The sequence below is a fragment of the Carassius auratus genome, linkage group LG28B, assembly GCF_003368295.1.
Source record: "Carassius auratus strain Wakin linkage group LG28B, ASM336829v1, whole genome shotgun sequence".
NCBI classification, from domain to species: Eukaryota; Metazoa; Chordata; class Actinopteri; order Cypriniformes; family Cyprinidae; genus Carassius; species Carassius auratus.
The window spans coordinates 2585640-2607618 of NC_039293.1; the positions used below are offsets into that span (position 1 = coordinate 2585640).

Consider the following 21979-nt stretch of genomic DNA (forward strand, 5'->3'; position numbering starts at 1 on the left):
TGTGTTTGTTTATGGACTGACGTGAGCCAGAGGAAAGTCTAGAAGGATGGAGAAACTGTGAAAAAATCTGTAAAGTTACTGCAGCTTCTGAAAGCGCCAGTTCCAGAAATTTCCCTGCCCTCCCTGCTTCCCTCGCTCCTTTCTAGGATAGGTCTGTCTGCCTATTTATGGTCGATGGCTCATTCGACCTACAAAGCTTAGAGGAATTCGGTAGGAGATCTAACAGCCCTGGGCAGGTTTTCTGAACACAGTAGTCATCCGTATCCTGAGCCCACCAACCAAAATGTACCGACAACTATTGTAAACAAGCAAATGCCATCGTAAATCAGCTTGATGTTCTGTACAACACCGATAAGAAAATACAATAAGACCTTCAAACAACTTTAATGCCTCATAAATTTAATTATATAAAGATCTTAGAGCGTCTGGAATGCAAATCTACTTTTGGGAACAACTTCAAGATGAATATCTGAGCACAGTTAACTTTCTTTATAAATGGTGTATGAACATAATCTGTGCCATGCGTTGGATTTAATATAAGAATAGACATTTGAAATTTGAAGTATTTTAGTTTTCTTTGCATATACAGTAAATGTATACTGTACACAATGTGAAAACAAGTCATGAAAACCATTCCTGGCAGGTAATAGCAAAGTGAGAAGTACATGCTTGAGCTCGGTGTGAGGCATACGAGATGTCACAGACAGCAGTACTGCAGATGTATGATATGTAGTGTGTATGTGTGTGTGTGTGTGTGTGAGGGTACCAGGGGAGATTTCAGTAAGCCTCAGATGCACTGTGTGACCATGTTTGGTAAAAGTTATCCACACACACACAGTCGCTCTGACCCAACCCATTGACCATGAGTACATGCAGTAGAGCTGGATTCAATCAGAGCCACACTACACTCATTCTCTAGCTTTAATATTCTCTGTCAGCCTCTTTGGCTTTCTTTACCTCCACTTTCTTCGGTCCGGTCTATTACGTAAGCTCTGAGCTAAAGCAGAACTACCTGATGTCATTTTCTACAGGTAGAACTGAAGGTAGATAAATGGATATTCACTTTCCAATACTTCTTAAACATGAGGATGTTCGGCTGCCACTGAACGAACATAAATCTTCAGTATGCATGAAGACTTGGCAAACTACTGCCATTCGCCAATGGTTCTGCCAACAGGAAAGTGCTCTGAATGTACAAACAGCAAGCTAAATGTTTAAAATATTGACATCAAAAGTCAAACATCTACTTAAACAGACATTAAACAAACTTCCAGTGGATTTATGAACACATCAAAACATGTCATGATAAAATGTTTCTAAAAAGTGTGCAAAATGGGTAAAGTGAAAGTGTGAGGATGAATAATTTGACCCACTGAAGCGAAAGAATTTCATTCATGAAACCAGTCTACTATTTATATAAATGTGTAAAAAATAGACTTGAATTATTGTTAAAAAATTGTGTTTACTAATCCATCCATCCATCCATCATAAAAACACTTAAAACCTGAAGTAGTACATTGATAAGAACATGATTATTCTAAGGTTTGCATTCAGCATCATTCCTCCAGTCTTCAGTGTCACATGATCCTTCAGAAATCATCCTTATATGCCGATTTGCTGCTCAAGAAACATGTATAGTTATTATTAATGTTGAAAACCTTTGTGCTACTTCATATTTTTGTAGATTAAAAAAAATAAAAAGTATTCAAAACCCCCTTAAACAGTAGTATAAATTGAAAATTAAGTGCATATTAAATGCAAAATAACCAAACAAAAAAAGAAAGAAAACAAGTCAGGACAGTTTTTCATCATCTCAAATTTATTAATCTGTCATTTCTCATGTTTTGACTGCTACTCTGACTATATTATTAGTGGTCATACATGTTTCAAAGTGTATAGACAGGGGCTCTAAGGGGCCGATTTTCACATTAAAATTTCCAGAGATGATTGGATTCACAACAGTAATGTGTTAAAAGAAAGAAAAAATAAGAAAAGCTAAAACTGAACAATCATCCAACAGTTCTGCGCTAATTTTAGTATTCTTATAATCAAGCAACTTCTAATTCTAGACTGAAATGAATACACATACATAGAGTTTCAATACTGGCATTGGGCTGGACACCAAACTGGACACAGTTAATGATTCCACTGAATACCAGGAAAATCCTATGTATTATTCATGTAAATCTATTATTACTAAATGTATTATTTTGAGTATTGCCAATCAGTTTGTGCAGTCCTCTTAATTTTTGACCAGCCCTTATAAAATTACAATTATTACAATATCAATGCCACTAAGGCATTTCGATTGTGCAATGGTTGTGCTGATGTCATACCATAAAGACGAAACTCCTTCGCATTTCCATAAACATGAAGATTACAGCTCATTTCAGAAGTACATATAATTAGATGACCAAATGGCCTCTTCCTTCTCCAAAACGTCTCCCGAATATATTTCTATTGTCACAGCTTCACATATTCAAGGCCTGGAGGATGATTTGGTTATTTTCGAATTACGGATACAAGGCAAAATACTACATTTCCCACAATCCTCTCCCATTCTCATGCAAAACAACATTCATTTTGAAAGTGTACCTGAAGAGAAATGCTAGCTCTGAATACAGAGGGATTTACTCTTGTTAAATACTTGGCAGGAACAAGAACTGCATATGATTTTACGCACATATATACTGCATCGTAATGCCACAGTGTAACGCAGCATGGGTCGACATGCCCAGCTCACATGAACTCACATTCAAGAGAATCACAACAGCATTCATGCATCATGACAAAAGCCTAAACATCAGGCTGGAAGCTCTGGTGACCAACAAGCGGAAAAAACAAAACAAAAAAACAATGAATTGAGCAGGAAGAAAACAACAGAACCAGGAAAAAATGGGACTAAGATGTGAAATTGCATCAGTTTCCATCAAGCCTTGAGTTTTGAACAGTGAAACAATCTGCTTGGTGAGGAAACTGTTAAGTGATGCAACATGTCGGAGAAAATAGAGGGATCTAGAAAAGGCAAGAACCTGAGAAACGGATAAAGCACTGCAGTTTCCTCGAATCTAATGCAAACGTGACCTCACATGATCAGAGATGAAGTAAACACACAGATATTTGCGAAGTGAGACTCTCCAAGGCTTTAGAAACCACTCCATTTCCACATGGAAAATGCAAAAGAGTGACCGACGTGCAACATAAGATGAGTTCTGCAAGCATGAACTATAAGAGCAAAGCGTTTGATTCTCGTGGACTGTCTTTTCAAGGTGCTCTTCATGTTCCTGGAGTCCACGCGGTGTTCGTCTTGAGATGAGCCGGTTCTGCACTTGTGCTTGACACGGAGAGAGAGAGAGAGAGAGGTAGATCTGAGGTATGCAACCGGTCAGACTGGCTATGGCGTCAAACTGAATGAAGCTGATGAGCACATCCAACCGAGTAGTGGATGCTGGAGACCTCTGAGGCACATCAGTGTAAATATCACAGGAAACACGGCTCACGGTTGATCTCCAGAAAGACATGGACGGGTACTGACTGGCTAAGGCTTCGCGATGGAGATCTGATGGACTTTTTGTGGTCATAAGCTCATGTTCTTTTGCTTCTCCTTGTGCTTGGAGGCACTTTGGTTGTACTTGAGGCGTAACAGGTTAGTTTATCTGCTTGACTTCCACCAGTGCAGGTGAAATCAGAGTTTATGTAGGTTAAAAGCACACTGGGATGATGATACTCTCTCCTCCCAACCTCTGTTTCGAGAGCACGTCCATCCAGAGCGCTATATGTGCTAGATCTGGGAAGAGAATATGTCTAATGGGTCGTAGTCGCGGATGATTCTCAGTCTGTGTGGTTGTTGGTGTAACTGGTCTTTTTGGAGTCCACTTTGCGTCCTCTTAACTTGCCGGTGATGACCTTAAAGCAGCCGCGGGCGATCTTGTACATCCAGATTGTGTTGAGGATATCCAAACAAATGCAGGATAGGATCCAGGCCACCTGAGCTGCCAGACCGAGCCTTTCGAACGCTGGCGTACCGAAGGTGCCAAACACTCTCGCCCAGTAGGGCGGCATCACGGCGATCCGCACCAGGAAGAACACGACCGTCATCGCGACGCCGTTGGAGACCACCAGCGGGTGAGTACGAGGGAAGGCTAGCGCTTCGAAAAACCACCTGTGGAGAGAGAAACAGAGGTCAGATGAGACGTTTAGTGTTTGGAAGGGTAATGGATCTGAACCAAATCTCTTCAGAGGAGTAAACGAATCTCACCTCTGATTCACAAATGGTGTTGACAATTCTGAAATCAGTCGGAAGTTTGCAAAATAAGGAAGCACTCCACGTGTCTGTGAAAAAAAAAAAAAGAAACGTACAAATGTAGATCATATATACAATTGATCGAATACCTCTCCTATGAGGAACATGTTTTCACTTTCTGAATTGTAATTTATTTTATATTTCACATGAAAACCATCCTGAAAGACAGTAATGAAAAAAAAAAGAAAAAGAAAAAAGGAGTCTTATTTAAAGCATTTTAGAATAATATTTTAAAATACAATATTTTACTATTAAAAGAAGTATCATTATTTTTACTATAAAATGAATATCATTAATATTATTCAAATGTTAGGAGTGAAACGTTAGTATTAATATTTGAAAAAATATTTAGCACTGCAACTGATAATTATAAATACACGTTATATTATATATATATATATATATATATATATATATATATATATATATATATATATATATATATATATATATATATATATAAATTCTACATATCATGTTAACACAAACTTCTATCTGTCAATCATGATTAATCGATTTGACAGCCCTACAACTCTTCAACTAAAATATATAATATATTAACAACTTAAATTACAAAAAAAAGAATAAAATTACTAGAACTATAAATACAAAAACGGATTAAAAATAGCACTATAATAATATTTCAATAATACTGAAATACTGTAATGAACTTACCAAATAAATAAATAAGAAAATAGGCAATCAAAGTGATATTGAAAGACAATATTCAAAATTACAAAATTCTAAATGTAAAAAAAAGAAAAAAAGAAAAAAGAATTGTTGAAAATGACACGTTGGACACTTACAGAATCTTTTCTATAATGTATGCATGCCACCTTCTCAGAACCTTCCATTCACACTTTTATTTGATTCTTTTCATCAAACATTTTTTTTTTTTTTCTAATTTATGGTAAATATCCATAACGTCAAAGGCCTTTGTATTTCCAGGCACTTACCAGCACAAATCCATAAGCGTACAGCGCCGCCAAGTGGTGACAGACAAAAAACATGTCACCCATGGTACTCCAGTTACAAGCCAGAAGCACCAGGTCTGAGAGAAGAAGGGATGACAGAAGAGAAAACAAGAGAGTAAAAAATGCAGACAAACCTGAAAAGATCTGTGTGTGTGTGTAATCTGTGCTCGAACTTCCATAACAAAACAATGATTCATACCATAGAACAGGTATCCACAGGTGATGGCCACATTGAGCTTTACCATGTTAGGATCACCCCTGAGGAAAAACAAAAAAAGGATACAGCTCACCAAAAGGCAAAACTAACAGTATTAAGAAATGCAGTCAGTCAGCAATGCTAATGTTTGGCCTTAACAAGATGAACACGAACTGCTGGTCTCTGAAGGGTGTGATCTGTAAAAGTGTCAGCACCCAGGTAATCTGCAGATGGACACCCAAAGCATGAGGGAGAGCATTTATTACTCTACCACAACTAACTGTTTAAATGAAAAAAAAAGGTTATTTACTTTTTTGATATTGTGAGATATTCCTTAAATTATGTTTTATTAAACTGTAATAATATCATTAAGTACATCATTTCTTCTAGTTAAACTGAACTTTTATTTTGACAGAGTAAAATAAATAAAAAAGCCTACTGTGAATTTTTTCCCTCACAATTCTGAAATCTCACTTGCAATTCTTTGAAAATTGCGAAATATAAACTCAGTGGAGGCTTCAAGCATCAAGCACCACAGCATACGCTGGTTTAAGCTGTTTGTTTTCATGAAAAAACATTCAAGTGCAGTCGACGGTGTCACTTGAGAGTTACAGAAGAGATGACATGACTAAACAAACACGTGCACTCGCCGTATGGAAGATGAATATCTCAAGCTAGCGCAACCGTCCGTGTGTCCCTGAGATCGGTGTCTCTCTGTGACCCTGTAAAGCGATCCGGGAACTGATACACAAACAGTGGTCGCAGATGTCCAGTGCCAGAGGAGTGTGTGTGAAACACGAGCGCTAGCAGCCTCTCGTACACAGGAAGCTCAGTTACCCTCAGTGTGACTCCACTGTCACCTTCACTGACCTCTGACCCCTCTGACAAACACTCGACTCTCACTGCTCATCCAGCAATAATGCATGACTTCACACCTGACAAGACTCTGAATTATTAATGGGCCAATAGATATTGACCAACACCAATAAAATGAAACGCAATAATTAAATATAGCTGCAAGCAGCGATGGCGGGCTCAAGCCACCAATGCCATCACCACCCCGGTGGCATCAGGTAAACTGTGCCCAGCGGGCACATGCATTCACAATATCCCTCTGGCAGTGAGGTTTTAAAGGATAGAGGGGAGCGTAGAGGGGAGCGTGCATTTGCAGTGGCTGGGCCACGACTCTGGAATACCCTGCCTTTAGAGATCAGACTGGCCCCTTCCTTGTCTATTTTTAAATCTTTGCTAAAAACTTTTTTATTTTCCTTAGTGTACCGACTACTGTGTTATGCTACATTTTGAAATGGGTGGTTTTAAATTTTTTGTCTGGTCTATTTTTATGTATGTGTAATATTCTTGCTCTTATGTTAAAGCACTTTGGTCAGCCAGGAGGCTGTTGTAAATGCGCTATACAAATAAATTGAACTTGAACTAGAACTTGAACTTGATATGGCAGTTAAAGGGTTAATCCGAATCATCTAGACTTTAAAATCACATTCACAGAACAATATATATATATATATATATATATATATATATATATATATATATATATATATATATATATATATATATATATATATATATATATATAACTTTAGTAACACTTTACAATAAGATTTCATTTATAAACATTATGTTAACATGAACAATATTTATATAGCATTCATTCATGTCAGTTAATATTCCAAACTTAAACATTAAAACATTGTTTTATTGTGATTTTTTTCCAAGCACATTTTACCAATTCCAAACCATATCAATCTTAATAACTACCATTATTTTTTATTTAACCATTTATGAGTGCTATACAATAGTCCAGGAAAGCTGGAAGAGAAAAACAGGTCAAGAAGAACTGACAAAAGAATTGCAAAAGAATTAGGAATTAATGTGAAGATTAATTTTTAGTCAATTCTGCAAGACAGACTTTCAGGAAAGGAGGTGGAATAAAAATGAGCTCCTAAATCTTAATCCCAGATTCTGGAAGATATATTCCTCAAACCATCGGACAAGAGGAGGTGGTGCTGGTCCTTCACGAGTCACTCTAATCTGTTCATAAAGCCTATATATAAAGTCTTAATATATAGTATTTCACAATACTTCATGGTATTCTAATTAAATAATTTTTTGGAATCTTAGATCTCTCAGAACCTGACACATTGTAATTCTGAGACTCCAGGAAAGTGGCAGTTCTGTAAAATGTTGGCGCTGGAGACTAAATGCTCACTGATAGTTTCACACCTAATTCACTTAAAACACACACAAACACACACACACAGTGACAGAGGGACAGAGTGACATCAGATGTATGTTTTTTAATTTTCTGTCATCCATATAATGTTGTATAGTCATGAAACTATGCATATTTCCTCAGAATGACTTGTCTTCTATGTGTACATTTTTTTGAAGTGTTTAGAAGCTGCACTTTTTTTTACTGGTTCCTTTTTTACTATTATTTCAAAAAATCACCACGACAAAACCATTCAAGCTATCCAAAATTCATTCACACCTGTTCTGTAAGATTAATTCTTTAAACAGTGGTAAAAGAGGATGTGGTGCTGAACCTTCAAGAGTCACTTAAAACGTATCTGTCCATAAAGCCTATTAAGAATTATTCTTAATATACAGTTCACAATACTTCAGCTTGTTATTCTAATTAAGTGAGGGTCATTTTATCAGTAAAATTCCTAAAATACATATTATTTTATTTGAAAGATTTCTATAAATTATTTAAATCATACTCGTTTCTCCAATAATTATTTAAAAGTAATCCTATAGCTCCCTCTGGTGGCCATTATAGGTACTAAGAATTGCAAGCTTGATTTATAAGTTATGATAGTTTAAATTTTATGCTGGCTCTTGAAAGTGATAAAGCTATGAAACTTACTGTGCTTCCTTCAAATGAGGACTTCTACTTATATAAAAAATTATGAAGATTTAGAATGAAAAATTGTAAAGATATAGTAAAATAACTATTGTATTTTTTTATGTTACTTTAATAAATCTCTATGGCAACACCATTTAAGCTATCCTAAACCCATTCACAATTTAACATCTCAGTATATTGGCATCATGTTGAAAAAGGAGTATGGAGTAGTATGAGTAGGAGTATGAATTCATTTGCAGGCTTTATCATAAATCCACAATAAAATTTCTGAGTTCTGTATCAATCTGTGTTGTTGTTTGTTTATTTTTATCTTTTATTTTTCATAGGAAGATAACTTACTCTCATTTTTAATAAATGTGCTTATAAACCAAGGACAAGCTATTTATAGCTGTATTTATAAACTGCTTACTACTGACTATTAATATTGGGACAAGGCTTTATAAAGCATGAACTGACTATTTAATAATGAGTGCAATTATTATAAAGTGTTATCAATGAATTTGCTAATGTTAACAAATTAGACATTATTTTACAGTGTTATCAAATCCTTAAATGACTCAGATTGAACAGATTTACTGTTACATCCATGAGATTATGTAAATTAAAATAAATATAATGTCACAGGATGTCATAGGTCAGTATCAAATGAGTTTGAAATTATTATTTGCAGCACAAATAAGGTTTTTTTAGGATTTTTAAAAATCCCTAAAACTGTCAGAAAAAGGTTAAGGCCTAAGCTATTTCTATGTGAGTGGCTAATTTTATTTTTGTTTTTATAATTGTAATACACAAACTATGAAATTATACAAAATGTATAAAAAGATAAATAAATAAATACGCACACATTAAAAAAGCAGCCAAGTCGAATGAGTTTCCTTTTTTATATAGATTAAAATTGAAGACAGAAACAAGTGGTAAATGTGGTCACTTTAATATTCAAATCCAGTAGATCCAGTTTATGTTCACGTGGCTGTTTTCGTTTATATTCGCCAAGCTATTATGTATTTTGAAATAATCTTGTCCGTTATGTGTTCGTTCGTACGACGAAAGACAGAAACCTGCAGCTCGAGAGATATGTTATTCTGCCAGTCGCGCTTTCAAATAGTCTTGCACACTTAAACAGGTCACAAACACCTGCATTTAGCTCTTGTTGTGTTACAATGGGTTTATTGTGTGCATTTGTGGTAATATTTTATTTAAAAAAGTTCTTAAACAAGAATAAATTCGTTTGTTTTGAGCTGGACACTGTACGCGCTGATCGGAGGCGGTGATTTCAGATAGGCAGCTGCAAATATTTCATTTTCACACAAACAGTTCAAAAACATCTTAATTTAGCTCTTGGTGTGTTCTAATTGGTTGATTGTGTGATATCGCTGTAATAATTTATTTTTAAAAGCTTTAAAACAGGAATAAATTCGTTTTCTCTGAGCTCTTTACTCCAGACGCTCGTGATCACAGCGGTGATTCATCTCTCCTATTTCTCACGTGTATCTGGCCAGAAATAATTTATCCATGAGCCCTGAACCGGTAATAATCAGATATGTTGGTTTAGCTTGTCAGTGTGAATTAAATCTAAGTATTTGTTTGTATTTTTAACCGATTTTAAAGTGAAAGTAAAAGTCCGGGAATTGAACCTGTAGGGGCGCTATTTCTCTCAGACAATGGAAGTCTGAAGCACATATACTCAAACTGAGGGACAGAGTGAGATGAGATGTCTGACAGTTTTTTTAATTTTCTGTTATCCATACAGTGTTGTAAAGTCGTGAAACTATGCATATTTCCTCAGAATGACTTTTTCATCTGTATGAAAAAATTCTTTGACGTGTTTGGAAGCTGCAATTTAAAAATACAATAATGATTCCCTTTGTAAGGTCATTTAAAAAAATCACCACGGCAAAACCATTCAAGCTATCCAAAATCCATTCACAATTTAAGTTCCTATCAGAAATACTGATGTGTGTTCAGAGTTTTGTGAAATTCTAAGTATGTTATTTGCCTCAAAATCACCTGAGAAGTATTCCAGTTTGACATGTTGCCACGGCAACAATTTTTTAGATATCAATATCCCCCTTGCAGATTTATATCAGCTGTGTTTTAACATTATTCTGATGAAGTTTGAAGCAAATCGAGTAATAATAAGATGCTGAATTCAAATAATTTTGAAAATGACACACTTCCTTCTGCCAGTTGGTGGCGCTATAACTTTGACTCCTAATAGTCACATATATGCGATCGACATCATACAACGAATAATCTGATGAAGTTTGATTAAAATCAGGAAATGTATGTGGACGGTATTAGACACTTCCTGTTTCTCATTTCTCGCCATAATTTCAACGCCTCGCCACGAGCAAACCGTTCGAGATATCAAAAATCCCCTGGCAATTTTTCATCCCCAGTGTCTTGAGATCATGTTTACCAAGTTTGGCGGCAATCGAGAAAAAAACCTATGACAAGTATTTCAAATTCCAGAGCATGCGCTTTTTACATAACTCTAAATAGCTGACTTCCTGTTGGGTGGAGCCTATGACATGCAATACGAAAGTTGTTCGGCACGATGAGATCTATATGTGTACTGAGTTTCATATGAATATGTGCAAGTATGTGTGAGCTATACATCAACATTTCTGACTGTGTTCCAGGGGGCGCCGTAGAGCCCCTGTGCCACGCCCGGGTCCCAGCCTCTGCAGGCTCATAAAGGCCACAGATTCCAAAGTGTGCGCAAATTTTCAAGAGTTTTTGAGTATGTTAAGGACCCCCAAAGCCCCCACAACTTTGACAAAAAATTTGAATACTAAACCCTAAATAGCCAACTTCCTGTTGGGCGGAGCCTATGATATGCAATACAAAAGTTGTTTGGATTGATGAGATTTATATGTGTACCGAGTTTCATACGTCTACGAGCAAGAATGTATGATATATGGCCCTCCATATTCCAGGGGGCGCTGTAGAGCCCCTGTGCCACGCCCGTGTATCAGTCTCTGCCCGGCCCTAATGGCCGCAGGTTCCAATCTGTGTGCCAATTTTCAAGACTTTTTAAGCACGTTAAGGGCCCCAAAAGCCCCCGAGACGTTGGAAAAAAATAATAATAATAATAATAATAAAAAATAATCCTAAGGAAAACAATAGGCCTCTCGCCCTTTGGGCTTGAGCCCTAATTAATATAAAAGTACTGTAGTTTAGGACTATGATAAATTATTAAAACTAAACCCATACAGCAAAAAAAAAAAAAAAAAAAAAAAAAAAAACTAACTTAAATTATATAAACAATAAAAAAAGTTATTTTATTTCAGTCGCCAAGGCATCATTTCTCATTTTTTTTAAGTATAAAAATTCAATCAACTAAAATAAATAAATAAAAACTATAAAAACATTTATTAAATTAATAAAATGACAAAATTACTAAATCTTGAACTAAAATATAACAAAAAATAATATAATAACTAAAACTAAAATAAAATCTAATTCAAAATAAAAACTGAAATAATAATATTATATCAATGATACCAAAATAACGCTGCTGTAGTCTCGAATACATAACCTTGACAGGAAAAATATATATAATACCTGAATCATTACTTTAAAAATTAGAATTAAAATCGCCCCAAAATAATTGAAATGTGCCCTATCTAATCTACTTCTTTCATGGACTTTCATTATGGTTTGATTGTGAAACATGTCATTATGACATCAACCTTCAATCTACTTATCAGGTCATTTTATTTTTAACTGAATACAGAGAACTCACTGGTTAAGGAAATTGTTTTTTTGAAGGCCACAGTTTATTGAGACCAATAGATGCAGTATTAGCCTTCAAATGGACACACATAAGCATGTTTCTTCACCTTTGACCTCATACTATGTTGACAAGCAGGTCAGCTTTAGAGAACAGATTCAGACAACTGCCCTGACAGGCCAGACTTACAGAACAGACGAGTTTTATGAAAGCCATTGTAGTGTAAAGATGGGTGACAGTGTATTACCATGAAAAACAAAGAGATCGGCTGGAGAGTTTGAAAGGCTCTGATCAAACTTGTTTTAAAAACAGAGTAATTGTCATCATTTTGATTGAGCATTTAGCAAACACAATAATTACAATAACTGCTATAACTAATGACTGTAAAAAAAATGTATATGCTAATATAATAGGAAACACAGGAGAGAAGACAGACAAAAAAAAACAAAAAAAACATCATTAAATCATTTAAAGGGATAGTTCACTCAATATTGAAAATGTGATGTTTATCTGTTTAACCCCAAGGCATCCAAGATGTTGGTGACTTTGTTTCTTCAGTAAAACACTGATATTTTATGGAGTCTATGTAAGTGGATGGGAATCATGGCAAAACAGACAAATAATAATAAAACATACACAAACAAAACCAAATTAAACCCTGTGGCTTGTGACGATACACTGATGTGTAAAAGAAGATCGGTCTGCACAAGAAAATGAACAGTATTTATATAGTTTTGTTTTTTTTACCTCTGATTCACACAATGTCTGAACTGTCAGAACTCTTGTGAACGCGCTTCACAGCAGCAGACGTGTGAAGCATCTTCTTCTTGCTTTATGGCAGATTGCAGACTTAAGTGCACCTATCTCTCAAGTGAACCATTGACACCATCTACAATCTCAATTAGGAGTGTCTATGGTCCGCTTAAGACATAGGTGGAGGTAATGCACTTCTGCGATCCACCATAAAGCAAGAAGAAGAAGAAGATGCCTCACACGACTGCGGCTGAGAACACGCACAGGACAGTTCAGACATTGTGTGAACCTATATAAATACCGTTCAGTTTCTTGAAACAGAGTTTTTCTGTCTTTATACATCAATGTATCGTCACGAGCCGCAGGGTTTAATATGGTTTCGTTTGTGTATGTTTTTTGTTTCTTTTGTTTTATTATCCGTTTTAACCATGATTTCCATCCACTTACATTATGAGACTGATATACAGTACTTCAACGGTTTGAGTTAAAAATCTTGATGTGTGTTCTTCTAAAGAAACAAAGTCGCCTACATCTTGGATGCCCTGGGGGTAAGCAGATAAACATCACATTTTCATTTTTGAGTGAACGATCCCTTTAAGTGAACAAGTGAAGACTCCTCATTATTTCTCTCATCCTACATCATACTTTTTCTTTATTTGGAATTCTTCAGAATCCTCTAAAAATATATTTCCTGGTTCAAAACGAAGAGCCGAATTCTAGGTTTGACATGATGTCATCTTAAAGGCATGTTATTGTACCCGCAGGTTACACATCAACCCAGTTTCCATCATAACTTGCCCTTATTAAAATAATGTATTATTTCATATTTCAAAAACCGCAGCCGACATAATCCTCCTTTCAGCAAATGAACTCTGGAAGGACACGAACATATCTTTATCACTTCATCTGATATTTCGGTAAGTTTTCCAGAAGGAAATCTCTTGCCAACTTTTTTTTTTAACAGTAAACAACTGATCTGTAGAAAAATTAGCACTAAATTGGTTTTCTAAAATTCACCTTGAAGCATCATACCCTTGAGCCAGTGTTGTTTTTATATAATTTAAATATAATTGTAGTTTATATCAAGATTTTGAATTTGTTTTTTATTTTATTCTTTTAATTTATGATTTTTACCTTATCTTTATTTTATATTAACTTGTCCGACCATCTGAATGTATTTTTTAATGTATATCTATTTAGCTTTTAATATATAAATAGCTTTTATTTAATTTTAATTTGTTATTTCAATACTTACCAATTTAATATATAATATTTAATATTATTTAATATTAATTTCAATATACCAATTTAAAAAAATCAGTATAGATGTTGACTGATTGACTAACTGAAATCCATTTAGTTTACATTTCCTTATATTAAGTTTAACTTTACATTTATTTTATTTGAAGAAACAGAAACGTTTTAATGGTTTTAGTTGTAGTTTTCATTTAGGTAAACTATTTCCATGCTTTGAGCGTAATGGCTTAACTGTAAAACTGCCAACTCTGTTACCATCAGCCCTGAAATGCATTAGTTATAGACTGACTTTTATTAATATTGATCAGTGTAGCTTGAGATGCACAATGCAATTCACCTACAGTGGAAACTAGCTATTTACAACCCATAGCGGGGCTGCTCAGACGGGCCACAACAAGTTCAGCAAAATGAAAAGAGAAACCGTCTCATGATCCCACAACACCCACTGAAGAGTCAAACTGAACGTGAAACAAAATCAGACCAGAGACGTGATATTATCTACAATCAAACCTAGCATAACAAAAATAAAATGACTTAAAAAAATTTGAAAACCCTTGCTTAAAAAAAGCATCTGTATTGTAGAATGGCCCCTTTTTTCCTTGTGTTTTTTTGGTGCCTATGGGAGAGTGAGAGAGGGGCTGATCAGTGAGAGAGGAGGTCTGGAGGACTGTCACATGATACGACAGAGGAGGGGGTCCTGGAATCTGTTGTTTCCTGTTCAAAAGGCGCCTTGTTGGCAAGATTAAAACCTCTCTGATCTGACAGAGAGGAAGAGACACTGAGAACAGACCGAAATACGGTTCCCTCACTGATTGAGTCACTCACACCGGCGACCAAAGATAACAGAAGTGATGAGAAAATGAGAGCAGATGTGACAAAACAAAAACAGAATTCAAGAATTTAAAAACACATTCCATTTTTCCCACAGAGACACTGCCTTTTTTTTTCAATGATTATTTATAAAGCTTTAAAAACAAAACTACTCTGAGATGTAATCGAGATGGTCTTCCTATACTATCTAACTATTTATCGCTGTTAATATTTTCACTCGAGAAAGCCATATTATGGATTTTGAACTCATATTTTAGCTGGAAGCCACAGTTTGAAGTAAAAACATCTTAATGATGGATCTGTTTATCACAAACACAAAGCTTTTCACTTCACTTTTGCACTTTCACTTCATAAGTGGTGTGGATTACTTGTGGATTATTGTGATGTTATTATCAGCTGTTTGGACTCTGATTCTGACGGCACCCATTCACTGCAGAGCAAGTGTTGAAATGCTTAATTTCTCCACATCTGTTCAGATGAAGAAACAAACTTGTTTTAAATGGACAGAGGGGGATAAAAAAATTACAGTTTTGTTGTTCATTCCTTCATTAAAAAACCTAAGTAACTGTGTTTTATCTTCTCGGTTTACTTTTTACCTCAAATCAAAGATGTTTGGCATGATTCAAGGCTCTTTATTAAAGCATTTCATGAAATCTCTGCAGAAAATGAAAGGGGAAAGTTACCTTGCAGGAGTGTTGCAGGCTATTAAATGAGGGAAATGTCAAAAGATCAAAAGATGATATGGAGACATGCACTCGGTTCTGCATTTTATTTTGGAGAGCTTTTAAAAACAGCAACTTAAATATTAATCAGAACCATGAATAAAAAAAATACATACTATACAAAAATATTTATAAATGTATTATTATTATTATTATTGTTATTAGGCCACAAAATGCTGTTTTGGTAGGCAGCTCACTAGGTTTTGGAGCAGAGCTATAGAGGACAAGAGGAGGTGACAACCACTAAAGACAAATTACCATTCTTCCCCTTCAGGACGCAAAGATGCAGACCAAACAGGCAGCAGGCAGAAAAGGAAAGATTAAAGAGAGGGAAAGAAGAAAAGAAAAATAAAGAAGACAAATGAGATGGTAGTTGTGTGCACTGGTGACTACAGAGGACACATACGTTTCAATTAAAACTTCAGGACATTTCACTTGGACATGACATTGACACTGACATGTTGAATGGAACTAATTGCAGGTTTGATTCCTGCTTTTGAGGCTTTTATGGATTCAAAAATAGCTGAAAGATGCATTGTTTGAGTTTGGCTGTAAACAGTGAAACATGAAATATTACAATAAGATCCAAGTAGTACACAGAGTTAAAAATCCACTCTGAGTTATCGGTATCTTACCAGATGGGATCCTCATTGACGGCATCGTCATACCAGAGGATATAGAGACAGAACAGCCCCACAATTAACGCATGGACAGTGGACACCAGCCTGAGGACATAAAAACAGCTCAGTGATCATCAAAGTCTGGTGCTCATTGTCATTCTTCCTCTCATTCATGGTCTGTACAGTTGCCTATTCAGTTCAAAGATTCAATTCAAATGCATGAATCTGAATTTTGACATGCTGTAACCCTAACCCTACAAGCACTAATTTAATAACAGTGCCAAGGGCCACAAAAAGTCATCGTTGAAAGAAATCAGCATTAGGAATATCACATAGATAACATGAGGCTGCCTATCTCTTCCTCAACTAAGTGCTGCAAGGTCAAAGTTAACCAGGTTCAGAAGATTACAAAGAGGAAAGGTGATTAAACCATACTGCCATTCACCTTCATTTCACAATACTGTACAGTACAGAGATCACTAGACCTCACTCAGACTGGGCTACACTCATGTACGACAACATTATGAATTATATTCATAAGCTTCTTTGTACTTCTGAAGTTCTTAAGAATCTTAAATTAACCCTAGGTTTCTTTAAAGTATTCTTAAAAATATTCTTAAAGGGATAATTCACTCAAAAATGACATTTCTGTCGACTTTTACTCCCCCTGATATTGTTTCAAACCTGTATGAGTTTCTTTCTTCTGCTGAGCACAAAAGAAGATATTTAGAAGAATGTGTGAAAATAAATAGATAGAAGTCAATGGCTACCGTCGATTATTTGGTGACCAACATTCCGTCTTCTTTGATGTTCCACTCAAGAAAGATACTCATACAGGTTTATTAAAACCTGAAGGCAAATTATGACAAAATCGACTTTTTTAAGTGAACTATCCCTTTAAAGTTGTCTAAATGCTTAGAATCCAACCTTAAAGGTAAAATATTTAATTAATTTACTTGGCTGTTTTAAATATAAGCATTAGAGCATTACTACTAAACAAAAGCTTATTAGTTTAACAAATATACCTTTTAGATTTAGCAGTGTAAAGTTTTGAATTCGACCTTGTGTGCAGGATAGTATCCAACAACGCAATTTGATTATACTATAATGATATAAATCTAATACTATAACTTTATTCTTAAAAAAAAAACTTACATATTGAGAAAAGTAACTTAGAATTTAGAAGCACTTAAGAACATTATTTTCTTTAATTTTCACGAATCCAGCACTAAATGCTCTTTTTCACACATGGACCCAGTAGCATCTTCATCAACACGGCTATACATGCATATTTCCTCAAAATGTGACTTCATTGTCCCTGCTTTAGTGTATACCTGTGCATGTTTGATGATTATTTATCCATACATACATATCTTAGCTTCCAGTCTATTTCTATTTGTACTATTGACCCATCCATGCATGCATGCATTTCTATTAGAGTTATACGAGGCTGATACCTGGAGTTCCAGTCGTTGAGTTTGTTTGGAGGAAGTTTCCCATAACCCTGTGTGAAGTTGGAAGACAGAACTGGACTGATGCATGAGAAGAAGAGCTGGAACCCCACGAAGCTGCCGGCCACCACATACACCTCTCTCATATCCATCTCTCACCTGCACAAGAGACATCAAACACACAGCGTCACACTGGTGCTCTTCCCTGCAAACTCTTACCAGTCCAGAGCAGAGCAACTGACCCGTCCTTCATTCACAAAGACTGCGTGTTATGCTTTAATCTGTTCGTGAGTAAAGAAGTACAGTGACGAAGTTATTAAACGTGCAATACTGTGAATGAACTCTTTGTTTTCAAATGTTCAAAAAAGATTAACACCGTGGGGAAATAGTGATGGAGAATGTGAGAGAAGGAACGAGAAAGACAGATTTAATAACTGCTTGGTTTGAGAATATTTCGTTTGTTTCTGTTTGCCCCAAAAAAGTCTGTCAGATTTCCAAAAAGGAAAAGAGAACAAACAGCTTAAAACATTTACACACATCTACATTTACATACAGTGCCGGTATATAGCAGAATTTGATCTAGATTTATGAAACAATTATCCTTATGTGCCATTTTTCTCTTATTTCTGATTAAGAAATAAAAACATTTTGTATTCCAAAAAAAAAAAAAAAACTAAAAAACTTCAAAATCATTATAAATAAAGTTTTGATGACCTCATATTTGCTTAAAATCCCTTTAAATACAACTTTTTTTTAAAGGTAAAATGTTTAATTAATTGTGCAGTTTCAAATACTGTGCATTACAACATAAGACAATTATCCTGTGACAGTTAAACACATTTCATGCATTTTACAATCAATTTTTCAACTGAAGTGAAGTGATTGCATTATTAAGAGACCACCACATAATGTTTTGAATTGTTTGTATAAAACAATAATGTATATAACAATTTCTAAAATCAGACTTCTAAAATGTATTTTATGCTGAAGAAATTAAAATGCTCTTAGGAACATTTTTTGAGAGAGTAGACAGCTTATTCACATTTGTGAAAATAAATAAAATAAATACAAAAAGACTATTAAAACAGGAATATTTGAGGAAATTCGGGAGAAACAAGCACAAACATCTCATATCTCAAGGCAGTCTCCAAATCCCAAAAACCAAAGAGGAATGTAATAAGTGTGTGTCTCAGTGGGTCCCTGACCCCCAGCATGGTGAAACGTCACATCGAGTCATCTGCTATTTTTCAAACTGTATCAAGCTATAACACACACTGCAGAACCACTACACTGTGCATCAATGTCTCTGCATTAAAAATTCCTTCAACATATTTCATATATCAATAAATCATCTTTTAACCTAAAACAACCAAAAATAAGTCACTTTTTTTTTCTTCACACAGTAATGCATTATTTTTAGCATTGACTGCATGACTTTCCAAATACGTTGGATTCTTCCGCACAAACATCCGGCTGTTTTTTTCAAATTCTTAAGCATGGAGCAAACGGTACGCATTCACTTGAACCTCCAAGGCTGAAGAATCCATTGCGAAACCCCTCATGATCGGGTCTTATACACAAACAATGGGCTCAAGTGCACTAATCCCACCAAAAATGTGAGTAAACATGTAGCTGTACTGTATCAAGATTAAACTAACAAAGGTTTAAATCATTTGCCCATGTACTGACAATAGGACATTGATTAAAAAAAAGAGCACTGAGCAGATTGGATCATGATGAGATCTGCACAATGTCTTAGTAACCAGTCTCCCGTTGCCCCAAGTTAACACTTCCATCGTAAATCTATTTACAGACTCAAAAGTTGACCAGTGACGTGTGACCTCCTGTGAAGAGGGCACGTGTGGAGCACACAGAAGAGAGGGACTGTGCCTCAGGTAACCTTTCAACAACAAACAATCGACCACCACATTACAGACTTTCATGGCTGGTCACAGTACTGGAAATTAATACGTTTTGTGCATAATGCACAAATGGATTTCAATTCCATAACATGATACACTAAATGATATTTCGATAACAACATAAGAAATGCATAAAAATTTATGTGACTCATTCTTAAACTTTTGATGTTTTCACCTCAGTCTGAAGATCAGCTGAAGTTTGACTTTGATCAATGTGTCTTAAGGAAGCCAGTGGTTTGATTGGTGTATCTATTTGTCACTTCACACTTGTGTGCACTATGATAACTGAAAGGTTAAATGTCAGCCAGTCATTATCCTGAACATGACACGGTGGAAGAAAACCCATGTGCCCAAATACCTGGAAACCTAGGACTTGCCAACACAACAAGTCTGAAGTTTATTTTAATGGATGAAAATAATAAGAACTAGATTGTTTGTGAAATAAGCTCTCTCATAATTACAACTTATGTGATGATAATAGCTCATGATCAAAAAAAAAAAAAAAAAAAAAAAAAAAAATCCTGATCTATAAAGAGTCACTGTGCTAGTCTTCACACATATAAAAAAAAACTTCAAAACATTTAAAAAAAAAGAAAAAAATGTTAATAGCGCTTTTTTATTTTGTAAAAACCCTTAAATATAGACGTACATAGTATATAAACGTGTATAGTAAATATTTTAACAATGTTATTTTTAAGAAAAAAAGGCATATATATATATAGAATTATTTAAAGTATATACACTATAAAAACCGTAAAATGTATATGTATGTTCGTTTTATAAATCATATAAAGTTTAAAGATATTTAAATCTTTCCTTCAAAAGCAGAAGAAACATTTTCATTATATTATAATCACACAGATATTAGTGATGTGGGCTATTTCATTTTCGCACAATAGTCTATTTTAAGAAGCTGCATGACAAGAAACGTGTGACAAAGAAGAAGAAGAAGAAGAAGAAACAGCTATCATACAAAATTATGCGGAAGCTTGCTCCGCTGAACAAGTTTGGCCTGAATAACAAAGCAACGGTTACCGATTCTACATTAGAATTTCTTTATTCACGAATTATCTGAAACTTAAAAGAGAGAGAGCGCGGCTGCGTCATAATACCCGGGTGCCGTTACGTCATAATGCGCTGCATAATAATGCGTAACCGTCCCCGATTCTCAAACTCGCGAACAATAACAAAACGAGCACGCAGCGAAAGCAGTCGCTTTAACACAAGTAAATGGTTAGCATGCGCAGTGTACAAGACAATTCTGCATTTATAAGTGACTTGAATGAGTGTCCGAACCAACTCCTTCGCGTTGAACTTTTCTATTCATCTTTCGCCCAAACAATGGCCATGTAAATAATGCATGCGTGACAGGTGCAGGGAGCGACGCTTCTGTACACACACGCTTTGCGGATGACATTAACAGTGTCCAGTACCTGATTAGAGTCTCATAGGTCTGTGTAAACGTGTCCAGATCCTGTTGTCTGCTTTATTCTGTCCACGAACCCAGTGTTAGCTGGATGGCGACGGCTAGCGATCGCTTAGCCCACTCGCTGTCGTCAAACCCGCGCGTCGTCTGTGGCCTACCGGCGAATAAACCTGTATTTCTAGCGCGAGGCCATTTCCCACCTTTAAAAAGCACGCAAGGACTTCGTTAAGCTCCACGGAGCTCGCAGCCGCAAACACTGCATTTTTCTTCACCGTCTTGACAGGCTCCTCGGTTACGTCAGCTCGGCCCCGCCCACCGCTCCTCCTAGCACACGCCCCTAAAGAAGCCACTCCCACTGCTCAGACACTTTACTGATCATAACACAATGTCTGAATAATATGCAAAGAATAAAGAAAGAGCAAGTGATGTAATGCTTCATTTCTCCAAATCTGTTCTCTTCAGGAAACAAACTCACCTATTTCAACCGAGCCACACTGCATGAATCCCCTTTAGGAGAAATGCATGACAGCAGCAGATTTTAGTTCACTGATATGTGTTGTGCAATATTGACCATGTAATGATGACCATGAGGAAACTACTCTGGGAAAACACTGCTGGGGTTTCTTTAGGTTGTTTTTTGGATTGAAATTATTTCCAGAATGAAAAGCCAGTCTGTCTGTAGCTGTTTTCTAATGAAATAGCTTTAATTTTTTTTTTTTTTTTTTTTTTTGCCTCTTAGCTGTGATTGCTGTTATTTGATTGTATAGAAATGTAATGACCATCAAATGATGGAAGTGAATAGTTCTTGTTATTTAACTCAACTAGCCTCAATTATATAAAGACTGGTCGGAAACAGATTTTTGGTCACTGAAAAAACCCACACTGACAGGCAACTCTT

At 35.6% G+C, this 21979-nt stretch overlaps 1 protein-coding gene across 1 annotated transcript; it reads right to left on the reverse strand.

The window, feature by feature from the left end:
- Nucleotides 1-1798: 1798 nt before the first annotated feature.
- tlcd4b (TLC domain containing 4b) lies at nt 1799-21398 on the reverse strand. The gene is made up of 7 exons (XM_026240150.1): nt 21089-21398; nt 17740-17892; nt 16298-16387; nt 5477-5535; nt 5260-5354; nt 4259-4332; nt 1799-4162 (listed from the first exon to the last, which is right to left on the reverse strand). Exons 2-7 carry the CDS (start codon nt 17883-17885, stop codon nt 3832-3834), a joined length of 795 nt encoding a protein of 264 aa, XP_026095935.1. The 5' UTR covers nt 17886-17892; nt 21089-21398; the 3' UTR covers nt 1799-3831.
- Between the last annotated feature and the right edge of the window lie 581 nt (nt 21399-21979).